The following is a 16,432-nucleotide window of genomic DNA, read 5'->3' as shown; positions in this document are numbered from 1 at the left end:
AGAGAAGTTGGTCGTTCCAAGTCTGTGATTTTTGAGAAAATTGCATCTTTACAACATCACAAATAAACTCTTTCAAGTCCCCCAAGAAGGCTGGTCGCCTTCAAAGGACAAATGCAAGAGAGGACAGGATAATGTGGAGAATCTCCATAAAGAGGATAGGATAATGCGGAGAATCTCCGTGGGTAATCATTTCCACACTGCAGCTGGAATTGCTCAGCAGTTCAGCATTGACAGGGTAAGATCTGTCTCATCATACAGTGTCACGACGTGTAAGAGCATTTAGACTGAAAGCCCGCTCTGCAGTGACCAAACCTCTCATTAGCACAATCACAAGGCGAGACTCCCCTTTGGTGAGGAGCATGTTGTGTGGACAGAGGAGCAGTGTCCACAGTTCATTTTAGTGATGAAAGCAAGTTTAATTTATTTAGTTCTGATGGGAAATATTATGTTCATTGAGAAATTGGGGAAAGACCAGTGTATATATAATGTGTATGATCAGTACTCGGGGTCACTGACTGCTGTGTTATCACACTGGACAATTGTAGCTATAATGGATAATGACAATATTTATGATTTCTGTGAGGGCCGGGGCCCAGAGATCCGTTACATCCTCATCAATGATCTAGTCACATGAAACAAATATAAACTTACCCAGATCCACAAAGCCAATATCAACGTAAAGCTTGGCGAATAACGAGCTGAGCATGAAGCCGGCCATCGGGCCAAACATGGAAATAGTGTGCAGGCAAGCTGTGGGGAGAAGAGCGGAGAGGGTTAATGCACCATAATCACCATAGGGGATGAGCACACATGACAGGTCTCATCTCACACCCCACCTCTACAGGACTAGCCAAGCAGGGGCGACCCCAGAGCATCAGCTGAGCGGGGGCGACCCCAGAACATCAGCTGAGCAGGGGGCGACCCCAGAACATCAGCTGAGCAGGAGGTGACCCCAGAATATCAGCTGAGCAGGGGGCGACCCCAGAACATCAGCTGAGCAGGGGGCGACCCCAGAACATCAGCTGAGCAGGGGGCGACCCCAGAACATCAGCTGAGCAGGGGGCGACCCCAGAACATCAGCTGAGCGGGGGCGACCCCAGAACATCAGCTGAGCGGGGGCGACCCCAGAACATCAGCTGAGCGGGGGCGACCCCAGAACATCAGCTGAGCAGGGGGCGACCCCAGAACATCAGCTGAGCAGGAGGTGACCCCAGAACATCAGCTGAGCAGGGGGCGACCCCAGAACATCAGCTGAGCAGGGGGCGACCCCAGAACATCAGCTGAGCAGGGGGCGACCCCAGAACATCAGCTGAGCGGGGGCGACCCCAGAACATCAGCTGAGCAGAGGGCGACCCCAGAACATCAGCTGAGCAGGGGGCGACCCCAGAACATCAGCTGAGCAGGAGGCGACCCCAGAACATCAGCTGAGCGGGGGGCGACCCCAGAACATCAGCTGAGCGGGGGGCGACCCCAGAACATCAGCTGAGCGGGGGCGACCCCAGAACATCAGCTGAGCGGGGGCGACCCCAGAGCATCAGCTGAGCAGGGGGCGACCCCAGAGCATCAGCTGAGCAGGGGGCGACCCCAGAACATCAGCTGAGCAGGGGGCGACCCCAGAATATCAGCTGAGCAGGGGGCGACCCCAGAGCATCAGCTGAGCAGGGGGCGACCCCAGGACATCAGCTGAGCAGGGGGCGTCCCCAGAACATCAGCTGAGCAGGGGGCGTCCCCAGAACATCAGCTGAGCAGGGGGCGACCCCAGAACATCAGCTGAGCAGGGGGCGACCCCAGAACATCAGCTGAGCAGAGGGCGACCCCAGAACATCAGCTGAGCAGAGGGCGACCCCAGAGCATCAGCTGAGCAGGGGGCGACCCCAGAACATCAGCTGAGCAGGGGGCGACCCCAGAACATCAGCTGAGCAGGGGGCGACCCCAGAGCATCAGCTGAGCAGGGGGCGACCCCAGAACATCAGCTGAGCAGGGGGCGACCCCAGAACATCAGCTGAGCAGGGGGCGACCCCAGAACATCAGCTGAGCGGGGGCGTCCCCAGAACATCAGCTGAGCAGGGGGTGACCCCAGAACATCAGCTGAGCAGAGGGCGACCCCAGAACCTCAGCTGAGCAGGGGGCGACCCCAGAACATCAGCTGAGCAGGGGGCGACCCCAGAACATCAGCTGAGCGGGGGCGTCCCCAGAACATCAGCTGAGCAGGGGGTGACCCCAGAACATCAGCTGAGCAGGGGGCGACCCCAGAACCTCAGCTGAGCAGGGGGCGACCCCAGAACATCAGCTGAGCGGGGGCGTCCCCAGAACATCAGCTGAGCAGGGGGCGACCCCAGAACATCAGCTGAGCAGGGGGCGACCCCAGAACCTCAGCTGAGCAGGGGGCGACCCCAGAACATCAGCTGAGCAGGGGGCGACCCCAGAACATCAGCTGAGCAGGGGGCGACCCCAGAACATCAGCTGAGCAGGGGGCGACCCCAGAACATCAGCTGAGCAGGGGGCGACCCCAGAACATCAGCTGAGCAGGGGGCGACCCCAGAACATCAGCTGAGCGGGGGCGTCCCCAGAACATCAGCTGAGCAGGGGGCGACCCCAGAACCTCAGCTGAGCAGGGGGCGACCCCAGAACATCAGCTGAGCAGGGGGCGACCCCAGAACATCAGCTGAGCGGGGGCGTCCCCAGAACATCAGCTGAGCAGGGGGCGACCCCAGAACATCAGCTGAGCAGGGGGCGACCCCAGAACCTCAGCTGAGCAGGGGGCGACCCCAGAACATCAGCTGAGCAGGGGGCGACCCCAGAGCATCAGCTGAGCAGGGGGCGACCCCAGAACATCAGCTGAGCAGGGGGCGACCCCAGAACATCAGCTGAGCAGGGGGCGACCCCAGAACATCAGCTGAGGAGGGGGCGACCCCAGAACATCAGCTGAGGAGGGGGCGACCCCAGAACCTCAGCTGAGCAGGAGGCGACCCCAGAACATCAGCTGAGCAGGGGGCGACCCCAGAACATGAGCTGAGCAGGGGGCGACCCCAGAACATCAGCTGATCAGGGGACGACCCCAGAACATCAGCTGAGCAGGGGCGACCCCAGAACATCAGCTGAGCAGGGGGCGACCCCAGAACATCAGCTGAGCAGGGGGCGACCCCAGAACATCAGCTGAGCAGGGGGCGACCCCAGAACATCAGCTGAGCAGGGGGCGACCCCAGAACATCAGCTGAGCAGGGGGCGACCCCAGAACATCAGCTGAGCAGGGGGCGACCCCAGAACATCAGCTGAGCAGGGGGCGACCCCAGAACATCAGCTGAGCAGGAGGCGACCCCAGAACATCAGCTGAGCAGGGGGCGACCCCAGAACATCAGCTGAGCAGGGGGCGACCCCAGAACATCAGCTGAGCAGGGGGCGACCCCAGAACATCAGCTGAGCAGGGGGCGACCCCAGAACATCAGCTGAGCAGGGGGCGACCCCAGAATATCAGCTGAGCAGGGGGCGACCCCAGAACATCAGCTGAGCAGGGGGCGACCCCAGAACATCAGCTGAGCAGGGGGCGACCCCAGAACATCAGCTGAGCAGGGGGCGACCCCAGAACATCAGCTGAGCAGAGGGCGACCCCAGAGCATCAGCTGAGCAGGGGGCGACCCCAGAACATCAGCTGAGCAGGAGGCGACCCCAGAACATCAGCTGAGCAGGGGGCGACCCCAGAACATCAGCTGAGCAGAGGGCGACCCCAGAACATCAGCTGAGCAGGGGGCGTCCCAGAACATCAGCTGAGCAGGGGGCGACCCCAGAACATCAGCTGAGCAGGGGGCGACCCCAGAACATCAGCTGAGCAGAGGGCGACCCCAGAGCATCAGCTGAGCAGGGGGCGACCCCAGAACATCAGCTGAGCAGAGGGCGACCCCAGAGCATCAGCTGAGCAGGGGGCGACCCCAGAACATCAGCTGAGCAGGAGGTGACCCCAGAACATCAGCTGAGCAGGGGGCGACCCCAGAACATCAGCTGAGCAGGGGGCGACCCCAGAACATCAGCTGAGCAGGGGGCGACCCCAGAACATCAGCTGAGCAGGGGGCGACCCCAGAACATCAGCTGAGCGGGGGCGTCCCCAGAACATCAGCTGAGCAGGGGGCGACCCCAGAACATCAGCTGAGCAGGGGGCGACCCCAGAACCTCAGCTGAGCAGGGGGCGACCCCAGAACATCAGCTGAGCAGGGGGCGACCCCAGAACCTCAGCTGAGCAGGGGGCGACCCCAGAACCTCAGCTGAGCAGGGGGCGACCCCAGAACATCAGCTGAGCAGGGGGCGACCCCAGAACATCAGCTGAGCAGGGGGCGACCCCAGAGCATCAGCTGAGCAGGGGGCGACCCCAGAACATCAGCTGAGCAGGAGGCGACCCCAGAACATCAGCTGAGCAGGGGGCGATCCCAGAACATCAGCTGAGGAGGGGGCGACCCAAGAATATCAGCTGAGCAAGGGGCGACCCCAGAACATCAGCTGAGGAGGGGGCGACCCCAGAACATCAGCTGAGGAGGGGGCGACCCCAGAACATCAGCTGAGCAGGGGGCGATCCCAGAACATCAGCTGAGCAGGGGGCGACCCCAGAACATCAGCTGAGCAAGGGGCGACCCCAGAACATCAGCTGAGCAGGGGGCGACCCCAGAACATCAGCTGAGCAGGGGGCGACCCCAGAACCTCAGCTGAGCAGGGGGCGACCCCAGAACATCAGCTGAGCAGGGGGCGACCCCAGAACATCAGCTGAGCGGGGGCGTCCCCAGAACATCAGCTGAGCAGGGGGCGACCCCAGAACATCAACTGAGCAGGGGGCGACCCCAGAACCTCAGCTGAGCAGGGGGCGACCCCAGAACATCAGCTGAGCAGGGGGCGACCCCAGAACATCAGCTGAGCAGGGGGCGACCCCAGAGCATCAGCTGAGCAGGGGGCGACCCCAGAACATCAGCTGAGCAGGGGGCGACCCCAGAACATCAGCTGAGCAGGGGGCGACCCCAGAACATCAGCTGAGGAGGGGGCGACCCCAGAACATCAGCTGAGGAGGGGGCGACCCCAGAACCTCAGCTGAGCAGGAGGCGACCCCAGAACATCAGCTGAGGAGGGGGCGACCCCAGAGCATCAGCTGAGCAAGGGGCGACCCCAGAACATCAGCTGAGGAGGGGGCGACCCCAGAACATCAGCTGAGGAGGGGGCGACCCCAGAACATCAGCTGAGCAGGGGGCGATCCCAGAACATCAGCTGAGCAGGGGGCGACCCCAGAACATCAGCTGAGCAAGGGGCGACCCCAGAACATCAGCTGAGCAGGGGGCGACCCCAGAACATCAGCTGAGCAGGGGGCGACCCCAGAACCTCAGCTGAGCAGGGGGCGACCCCAGAACATCAGCTGAGCAGGGGGCGACCCCAGAACATCAGCTGAGCGGGGGCGTCCCCAGAACATCAGCTGAGCAGGGGGCGACCCCAGAACATCAACTGAGCAGGGGGCGACCCCAGAACCTCAGCTGAGCAGGGGGCGACCCCAGAACATCAGCTGAGCAGGGGGCGACCCCAGAACATCAGCTGAGCAGGGGGCGACCCCAGAGCATCAGCTGAGCAGGGGGCGACCCCAGAACATCAGCTGAGCAGGGGGCGACCCCAGAACATCAGCTGAGCAGGGGGCGACCCCAGAACATCAGCTGAGGAGGGGGCGACCCCAGAACATCAGCTGAGGAGGGGGCGACCCCAGAACCTCAGCTGAGCAGGAGGCGACCCCAGAACATCAGCTGAGCAGGGGGCGACCCCAGAACATCAGCTGAGCAGGGGGCGACCCCAGAACATCAGCTGAGCAGGGGACGACCCCAGAACATCAGCTGAGCAGGGGCGACCCCAGAACATCAGCTGAGCAGGGGGCGACCCCAGAACATCAGCTGAGCAGGGGGCGACCCCAGAATATCAGCTGAGCAGGGGCGACCCCAGAACATCAGCTGAGCAGGGGGCGACCCCAGAACATCAGCTGAGCAGGGGGCGACCCCAGAATATCAGCTGAGCAGGGGGCGACCCCAGAACATCAGCTGAGCAGGAGGCGACCCCAGAACATCAGCTGAGCAGGGGGCGACCCCAGAACATCAGCTGAGCAGGGGGCGACCCCAGAACATCAGCTGAGCAGGGGGCGACCCCAGAACATCAGCTGAGCAGGGGGCGACCCCAGAACATCAGCTGAGCAGGGGGCGACCCCAGAACATCAGCTGAGCAGGGGGCGACCCCAGAACATCAGCTGAGCAGGGGGCGACCCCAGAACATCAGCTGAGCAGGAGGCGACCCCAGAACATCAGCTGAGCGGGGGGCGACCCCAGAACATCAGCTGAGCAGGGGGCGACCCCAGAACATCAGCTGAGGAGGGGGCGACCCCAGAACATCAGCTGAGCGGGGGGCGACCCCAGAACATCAGCTGAGCAGGGGGCGACCCCAGAACATCAGCTGAGCAGGGGGCGACCCCAGAACCTCAGCTGAGCAGGGGGCGACCCCAGAACATCAGCTGAGCAGGGGGCTTCTTACCAGAGTTGAGTAATTCTGATATTACCTATATACAGCGGCGTGTTTTCTGTCCCAGCAAAGTCATCAATATAGGAAATTCCCAGAGGAGCAATAGGAGTCTCTCCGATTCCTCGCAGCAAATTCCCCACCAATACGTAAACCCACATGTACGAGCTTGTCTCCTTCACGCACCCTAAAAATACAGATGCAGCACAGCTGAGTTGTTATCTGTGGTGTTACATAGGACTGCAGGTGACAGCTACTACATTATCTGTACTCAGAGATATCACTGTGTTATCTGTGGTGTTACATAGGACTGCCGGTGACATCTACTACATTATCTGTACTCAGAGATATCACTGTGTTATCTGTGGTGTTACATAGGACTGCCGGTGACATCTACTACATTATCTGTACTCAGAGATATCACTGTGTTATCTGTGGTGTTACATAGGACTGCAGGGGACATCTACTACATTATCTGTGCTCAGAGATATCACTGTGTTATCTGTGGTGTTACATAGGACTGCCGGTGACATCTACTACATTATCTGTACTCAGAGATATCACTGTGTTATCTGTGGTGTTACATAGGACTGCAGGTGACATCTACTACATTATCTGTACTCAGAGATATCCCTGTGTTATCTGTGGTGTTACATAGGACTGCAGGTGACATCTACTACATTATCTGTACTCAGAGAGATATCACTGTGTTATCTGTGGTGTTACATAGGACTGCAGGTGACCTCCACTACATTATCTGTACTCAGAGATATCACTGTGTTATCTGTGGTGTTACATAGGACTGCAGGTGACCTCCACTACATTATCTGTACTCAGAGATATCACTGTGTTATCTGTGGTGTTACATAGGACTGCAGGTGACCTCCACTACATTATCTGTACTCAGAGATATCACTGTGTTACCTGTGGTGTTACATAGGACTGCAGGTGACATCTACTACATTATCTGTGCTCAGAGATATCACTGTGTTATCTGTGGTGTTACATAGGACTGCCGGTGACATCTACTACATTATCTGTACTCAGAGATATCACTGTGTTACCTGTGGTGTTACATAGGACTGCAGGTGACCTCCACTACATTATCTGTACTCAGAGATATCACTGTGTTACCTGTGGTGTTACATAGGACTGCAGGTGACAGCTACTACATTATCTGTACTCAGAGATATCACTGTGTTATCTGTGGTGTTACATAGGACTGCAGGTGACATCTACTACATTATCTGTACTCAGAGATATCACTGTGTTATCTGTGGTGTTACATAGGACTGCAGGTGACAGCTACTACATTATCTGTACTCAGAGATATCACTGTGTTATCTGTGGTGTTACATAGGACTGCAGGGGACATCTGCTTCATTATCTGTACTCAGAGATATCACTGTGTTATCTGTGGTGTTACATAGGACTGCAGGTGACATCTACTACATTATCTGTACTCAGAGATATCACTGTGTTATCTGTGGTGTTACATGGGACTGCCGGTGACATCTACTACATTATCTGTACTCAGAGATATCACTGTGTTATCTGTGGTGTTACATAGGACTGCAGGTGACATCTACTACATTATCTGTACTCAGAGATATCACTGTTATCTGTGGTGTTACATAGGACTGCAGGTGACATCTACTACATTATCTGTACTCAGAGATATCACTGTGTTATCTGTGGTGTTACATAGGACTGCAGGAGACATCTACTACATTATCTGTACTCAGAGAAATTACTGTGTTATCTGTGGTGTTACATAGGACTGCAGGAGACATCTACTACATTATCTGTACTCAGAGATATCACTGTGTTATCTGTGGTGTTACATAGGACTGCAGGTGACATCTACTACATTATCTGTACTCAGAGAAATTACTGTGTTATCTGTGGTGTTACATGGGACTGCAAGTGACATCTACTACATTATCTGTGCTCAGAGATATCACTGTGTTATCTGTGGTGTTACATAGGACTGCAGGTGACATCTACTACATTATCTGTACTCAGAGATATCACTGTGTTATCTGTGGTGTTACATAGGACTGCAGGTGACATCTACTACATTATCTGTACTCAGAGATATCACTGTGTTATCTGTGGTGTTACATAGGACTGCCGGTGACATCTACTACATTATCTGTGCTCAGAGATATCACTGTGTTATCTGTGGTGTTACATAGGACTGCAGGAGACAGCTACTACATTATCTGTACTCAGAGATATCACTGTGTTATCTGTGGTGTTACATAGGACTGCAGGTGACATCTACTACATTATCTGTACTCAGAGATATCACTGTGTTATCTGTGGTGTTACATAGGACTGCAGGTGACATCTACTACATTATCTGTACTCAGAGATATCACTGTGTCATCTGTGGTGTTACATAGGACTGCAGGAGACATCTACTACATTATCTGTACTCAGAGATATCACTGTGTCATCTGTGGTGTTACATAGGACTGCAGGAGACATCTACTACATTATCTGTACTCAGAGATATCACTGTGTTATCTGTGGTGTTACATAGGACTGCAGGTGACATCTACTACATTATCTGTACTCAGAGATATCACTGTGTTATCTGTGGTGTTACATAGGACTGCAGGAGACATCTACTACATTATCTGTACTCAGAGATATCACTGTGTCATCTGTGGTGTTACATAGGACTGCAGTTAAAAGAAAAATGTTTTGGTACCGTGTTAGCCAGTTGAAAAATGATTGATTGCTCTCAGTTAGCCATTAAAAGGTATCACAACGACAAAAACATTTCACCCTACCATAAACTTGACTTTGGACCACTCAAAAACAGAAATCAACTTCCTGGATACCACCATAAAAATTCAAAATGGCTCAATCCAGACCTCGGTGCATCGGAAGCCTATTGACCGTCCCACATACCTCAGATGGGACAGTTTTCACCCCAAACACATTAAAAAGTCCATTGTCTACAGCCAGGCCCTCCGATATAATCGTATCTGTTCTAGCCCAACAGACAGAGGGATGAACACTTAACCCATCTTAACAAGACATTTCTAAGCCAAGGCTACCACCCCACTGTCACAAACCACCGGGGGGGTCACTCAGAAATCCCCCGCGCTGGCTACCAGTACGTCACAATCGGGGGGTAACAAGTGGGGGTCACCCCTCCTTTATACCTCCCGACCGACAGACAGAGCACGTGACGCGCTCTCTAGCGCCCCTCTTATAGTCAGGCCAATTATGGAATTGCCCGACAATAAGCAAGGAGGCCGCTATACTACTTATGCCGATTATTGAAGGGTCCCCGGTGAGAGTAAGGTATATATTCCCCCGACCTCCGCGGGCGGAATATATAAAATCTCCCCGAATCTCACTGGCCTCCCCACAATAATCCTTGGCACAATTCGCTGCCACCAACCGATTTACGGTAACTATTAGCCGAACACACAGACGTGGGATTCAAGATCGAGATAACAGAACAGCCCAAGATTAATTATATAATTTAATCAGCCTAAAGCACACTAGAAACTACAATATATACAATAGGGAATCTACAGAATATACATATGTCAGAGTACAGTTACAGACAAAGCATGGTTTACAACAGGTATGCAATTCAATCAGTTACCTTGTGCGTCTGGCCACAGGGGGGCGCTGTAGACCAGGTTTCCAGGAACTCCCACAGATGTTTCCTACACGTGACCCCCAGCGAAAGAACCCTGGAAAATGGCCGAAGTAGGGTTATCAACCTGGGCAAATCCAGGTCCCCTCCTACCTTAGTGACCTCAGAGGGAGCACTGCTCCACCCCTGGCTGGAGTTATGGACAAAATCCACAACATGGAATATGGCCATAACTTGGCCTGGGAGCGTCGTAGGCGGACGCCAATGCTCTCATTGTGACAGTTATGAATTTAGCTACAGAATGAGAGGTTTCATGACTTGTCTACTAGTTCCCCATTGGCTGATATCACGCCTGGGGCATTTCCCAAGCTCCCGCTCCCATAAAAAAGGTGTGCCAGCATCGTCCGCATGCGAAAACACCATTTTTATGGTTGCCGTATTTATCGGAAATATGGCTTGCGAGATATGAACCATTTTTTACTGGAGTCGTTCTGTCTGGCTAGTTCCAGAGCCTTATAATGAGATACAACTCTTGTTACAGGGTGACGGCAGGGAGTCATCCTGTGTCCTTTGTTCCCACATCACCTAATTTCCATATCACAGGAGATGGCCATGGGATGGGTTGCTAAACAAGTTGTGTGAAGGAAAGGGGGGGTGACACCAGGAGAAAGCTTCCTGACATAACTTGAATATCATGATTTATCGTCATATCTCCGGATTTACCTCACACCTCCCCCCTTTTGAGGGCGCTAGGGGGCAGCACACTCCGGTGTTCCCCCGTGCGCCCGTCCGCGACCTCTCCTTGTCGGGACAGCCCGTCTGCGTTACCGTGGTCACGGCCCCTTTTGTGGCGAATGGTGAAGTTGTATTGCTGGAGCGCAAGGCTCCATCGCAACAGTCGCCCATTCGTCCCAGAGACGGTGTGCAACCAGCTGAGGGGGTTGTGGTCCGTCTCCACGATGAAGTGGCGCCCGTATAGATAGGGTTGCAGACGCTGCAGGGCCCACACTATGGCCAGGCACTCCTTCTCCATTGTGGAATAGGCCACTTCCCTCGGTAACAGCTTCCTGCTCAGGTACAAGACTGGGTGCTCTTGGCTCGCAGAGTCCACCTGGCTGAGCACCGCACCGAGGCCGAAGTCACTGGCGTCGGTCTGTACTACAAACGGCCGCGTGAAGTCGGCTGCCTGTAGCACGGGCGGGCTGGACAGGGCGTCCTTTAGGGCCCGGAAGGCTGTCTCGCAGTCCATTGTCCAATCGACTGCAGAGGGCAGCTTCTTCTTGGTGAGGTCCGTCAGGGGCTTTGCCAGGCTACTATAGCATGGAACAAACCTCCTATAGTACCCAGCGGTCCCCAAGAAGGACATCACCTGCTTCTTGGTCCTGGGGGTGGGCCAGGATGCGATGGCTTCCACTTTCTCAGGCTCGGGCTTCAGTGTTCTCCCGCCTACCCGGTGACCGAGGTACTGGACCTCGCTCATGGCCAGCTGACACTTTCCCGGCTTGATGGTCAAACCTGCCCGGTGGATCCGCCTGAGCACCTGTGCTAGATGCTCTAGGTGGTCCTCCCAGGTGGGACTGAAGACGGCAATGTCATCTAGGTACGCGGCCGCGTACCCTTCAAGTCCCTTGAGCAGGGTGTTGACCATCCGCTGGAAAGTGGCAGGGGCATTCCTCATCCCGAATGGCATCACCGTGGACTCGTACAGTCCAAATGGGGTAATAAAGGCAGAGCGTTCCCTGGCCTTGCGAGTCAGGGGGATCTGCCAATATCCCCGGCTCAGGTCCATGATGGTCAGGTACTGAGCCCCGGCCAACTGATCGAGCAGGTCATCGATGCGTGGCATTGGGTACGCATCGGCGACCGTGACAGCATTGAGCCCCCTGTAGTCCACGCAGAACCGAGTGGTTCGGTCCTTCTTAGGGACGAGGACTACAGGCGAGGCCCAAGCGCTGTTGGATGCCTGGATCACCCCCAGCTTCAGCATCTCGTCAATCTCCTGGCGCATGTGTTGCTGCACCTCCAGGGAGACCCGATATGCTGAACGCCGGATCGGGGGATGATCCCCAGTGTCCACGTGATGGACAGCCAAGTCAGTCCTTCCGGGCTGGTTGGTAAACAACCCCCGGAAGGGGTGTAGGGTGGCCCACAGCTGGGACCGTTGGTCCTCCAAGAGCTGGTGGCCAACCTCCACATCCTCAATGGATCCGCCTGCCCTAACCTGGGCTAGCATATCCAAGAGGGTTTCCGCTTCTCCCTCCTCGGGCAGGTTGCACACGGGGAGCGCACATGCCTCCCGCTCATGATGTGCCTTCATCATGTTCACATGGAAGGGCTTCCGCCTTCCACGGGCAGGGTCCAGGGTGACCAGGTACGTCACAGGGTTGAGCTGCTGGTACACGAGGTATGGGCCTTCCCAGGCTGCCTGAAGCTTGTCCTGTGGTACGGGGACCAGTACCCACACCTTTTGACCCACTTGGTAGGTCCTCTCACAAGCGTTCTGGTCGTACCAACGCTTCTGATCGGCCTGGGCTTGAGCCATATTGTCGTGTACCAGTTGCGTCAAGGCCTGCATTTTGTCCCGGAAGCGCATGACATACTCGAGAACCGACACTCCAGGGGTGGCCAAATCCCCTTCCCAAGCCTCTTTCACCAGAGCCAGGGGGCCCCGCACACGTCGCCCGTACAGGAGCTCAAACGGTGAGAATCCTGTTGAGGCCTGTGGAACCTCCCGGTAAGCAAATAACAGGTGTGGGAGATACCGCTCCCAGTCACGCCCATGGGAGTCGACCAACATCTTAAGCATCTGCTTTAAGGTGCCATTGAACCGCTCGCACAGGCCATTAGTCTGTGGATGGTACGGGCTGGCCACCAGATGTCGCACCTGGACTTGCTTACAGAGGGCCTCCATCAGCTGGGACATGAATTGGGTCCCCCGGTCAGTGAGCATTTCCTGGGGAAAACCCACTCGGGAGAAAATCTCCAGCAATGCGGTGGCCACCTTGTCAGCCCGAATGGACGACAAGGCCACTGCTTCTGGGTACCGGGTGGCATAGTCCACTACCGTCAGTATGAAGCGTTTCCCGGAGCTGCTGGGGATGGCCAGCGGGCCGACCAGATCCACAGCCACCCTCCTGAAAGGCTCATCGATGATGGGCAGAGATACCAGTGGGGCTTTGGGGCGTGGCCCCGCCTTCCCCACTCTCTGACAGGTTTCACACGAACGGCAGTAGGCAGCCACATCGGCCCCCATTTTTGGCCAGTAGAAATGCTGGTTTAACCTGGCCTTGGTCTTAGCGATCCCTAGGTGTCCGGCCATCGGAATCTCATGTGCGATCCGCAACAACTCCGTCCGGAACGGATAGGGTACCACCAACTGTCGGTCCCTGGGCCACGCCTCCGGTGAACCCTGCTGGACCGTGGCCCGGTACAGCCGTCCTTGGTCCCAGACCACTCGCTCCGGGTCCGAGTCCGAGGGAGGCTGGGCCGCCTGCTCCTTAAGAGCTTTCAGGCTGTCGTCAGCTTCTAACGCTGCCTGAAACCCCTGACTAGATGTGGCCAGAATCGACGAGACTGTCACATCTTCGGTCAGTACCCTGGGACCTGTGTCCTGGCCTCCACCTGACTCGGCTGCCACTTGGTCAGAAGGGGAAGAGCTATCGGACCTCCGGGAGGCCCCTTGGCTTCCAGCACTCCCACTGCGGGTGACAGCGGCCACAGCCGCTGCGACCGTGGGTCGTGCCTGCTCCTCCTCCGTTCCTGACCAAGTCGCCGGTTCAGGCAGACCTACCTGGCTTCCTGACACCCCGGTTGTGGGGGAACCATGCACCGAGATCTTACCTGGGAGCACTTCCGCTCCTGGACCGGCCCCAATCTCACCTGCCTGTTCCCCTCCTGCAGCAACAGAACCCCGCTGTGAAATCTCTGGGGACCCCACATTTGCTGTGGTAGCCCCCACCCCACACACTGGTCCTCCCCCTGCAGCACCCTGCTCTCTGCTTATCCCTGCAGAGGGCAACAGATCCCAGCTCACAGGCTGATTACTTGTAGAGGCATTGTCACACCTTTCTCTGACCCCCTCCCCTGTCACAGCTGCAGCTGTGTGTGTGTCTATGGTGTCTGTGCAAGCAGAAATATCAGAGTTCACTCCCCCCTCTCTCACATCATTCATAGATAACACATTAACATTGTCAGGAGTCATGTCCGTACTGGCTGAAGGTTCAGCCCTTGGTGGGGGCCCAAACTGGGAGGTTATCTGCCCCAAATCTGTCCCAAGTAGCACGTTTGCGGGGATCCGATCAGTTACCCCCACCTCCCTCACCCCTCGCCCTGCGCCCCAGTCCACATAAATGTCAGCAACAGGCAGCGCCGGGTCAATGCCTCCAATCCCGGAGACAGCGAGGGTTTTTCCAGGGATCAAGTCTTGGGGGGACACCATCTCAGGCCGCACCAGAGTCACCTCCGAGGCGCTGTCTCGCAGTCCTATGGTCACAGACCGGCCGACGGTGACAGGTTGGAAGCTGTCCAGGGACCTACCACCACCCCCACCCACACAATACACCTTGGGCGGCCCTTGGGACGGGGACGGAGCCGGGGCCTTGGGACGCTGAGGGCACATGGCCTTGAAGTGTCCAGGTAGGTTGCACTGGTGGCACCGTCTTGGTTCTGCCACGGGCCTGGAGAGGGGAGTTGAGGGGGACACCCCCTGCAGTCTAGGGGCAGGTGGGGCAGTCGCAGAATTCATCTTACCCCCTCTCCAGGTGCTGCTGGTGGCTGCTCTCCTGGCTTCAGGAGCCCGATTGTTGGTGTAGTCATCGGCCAGGGCAGCTGTAGCCGTGGACCCCTTTGGCTTCTGGTCTCGGATGAACTGGCGGAGATCCTCAGGGCAGTTCCACAAGAGTTGCTCCGTGATGAACAAGTCCAGGATCTCCGGTCCGGTGGAAAGCTGCAGGCCTTGGGTCCAGTGGTCGGCAGCTCGGGCAAGTGCCCGCCTGTGGTCAGCCCAGGAGTCCTTTGGTCCCTTCTGTAGGCTCCGGAACTTCTTGCGGTAGGACTCTGGGGTGAGGTTGTACTGTTGGATCAGGGCCCGCTTGATGGTGTCGTAGCCCTGATCTGCCTCAGCAGGCAAGTCCCCAAGGATATCCAGGGCCTTACCCCTTAAACGGGGGGTCAGGTATTTGGCCCACTGGTCCTTGTCCAGATGGTGCTGCAAGCAAGTCCGTTCAAAAGCAGTCAAGAAAGAGTCCAAGTCTCCATCCTTCTCCAGCACGGGAAAGTCCTCAACACGGACCTTTGGGAGTTTGGTGTCTTGAAGGTCACGTGTGGCTGATGAGGGCCGGAGCTGAGCTAGCTGCAGCTGGTAGTCACGCTCGGCCTGTTGCTGTCGCTCTTCACGTGCTGCCTGCCGCTCCGCAGCCTCACGCACTGCTTGCCGCTCCGCAGCCTCAGCGTCACGCGCTGCCTGCCGCTCTGCCCTGCGCTCTGCCAGGAGTTCCTTGTAGCCCTCCTGGTCTCCAGCCTGGAGAAGGGCCATAGCCATTTGAAGAAGGCTATCCGAGCCTCCCAGGCTTGGTGGAATGGCACGTGGTGATCTGCGGCCCGCTGCGGAGCCTGGTGCTTCACTGTCCATTGCAGAGCGGAGGGCTGGCATCTGGCTCGTTGAGGACCCTTGGGTGAGCTCCTCCTCATTTTGTCCAGCAGTGCCAGGTTGTGCGATGTCCTCTGCAGAGCTGTTCTCTGGCGTCGGGCTCTTGGAGGTCTCGTGGACAACCTCCTCATCGTCTCTGGCCTGAGCATCGGCCATTCCTTTGGCTTTGCTCCTGGTGCTCTCAGCCATTCTTGCAGACTTTGGTCACTGACACAGAACTGACACCTGATGCCTCCACCCACCTTACAGTATCTGCACTCTGACACTCTAGTGTTGAGCTAGTCTGAAGACCCCAGCAGCCACAGCTGCTGCAGGCAGTCTTTAGTGTCTGGGAGTATGGGTCTCACACTCACACACACTATTATCTCGATCCCACCGCTTGCCACCAATATGTCACAAACCACCGGGGGGGGTCACTCAGAAATCCCCCGCGCTGGCTACCAGTACGTCACAATCGGGGGGTAACAAGTGGGGGTCACCCCTCCTTTATACCTCCCGACCGACAGACAGAGCACGTGACGCGCTCTCTAGCGCCCCTCTTATAGTCAGGCCAATTATGGAATTGCCCGACAATAAGCAAGGAGGCCGCTATACTACTTATGCCGATTATTGAAGGGTCCCCGGTGAGAGTAGGGTATATA

General features: G+C 56.7%; 1 protein-coding gene across 1 annotated transcript in view; it reads right to left on the bottom strand.

Annotated features, from left to right (window-relative positions):
* Nucleotides 1–16,432, bottom strand: part of LOC142301384 (solute carrier organic anion transporter family member 1B3-like) — an 88,241-nt gene that overhangs the window by 18,010 nt on the left and 53,799 nt on the right. Inside the window, exons 6-7 of the mRNA XM_075342376.1 lie at nucleotides 6,560–6,706; nucleotides 652–750 (exon numbers count right to left, since the gene is read on the bottom strand). Coding sequence (XP_075198491.1) covers nucleotides 652–750; nucleotides 6,560–6,706 — 246 coding nt within the window. The remainder of the gene's footprint in view (nucleotides 1–651; nucleotides 751–6,559; nucleotides 6,707–16,432) is intronic.

Source organism: Anomaloglossus baeobatrachus, chromosome 4 (genome assembly GCF_048569485.1).
Source record: "Anomaloglossus baeobatrachus isolate aAnoBae1 chromosome 4, aAnoBae1.hap1, whole genome shotgun sequence".
Classification (NCBI taxonomy): domain Eukaryota; kingdom Metazoa; phylum Chordata; class Amphibia; order Anura; family Aromobatidae; genus Anomaloglossus; species Anomaloglossus baeobatrachus.
The sequence above is the reverse complement of the archived record's forward strand: the minus strand, read 5'-3'. Positions and strand labels throughout refer to the sequence as shown.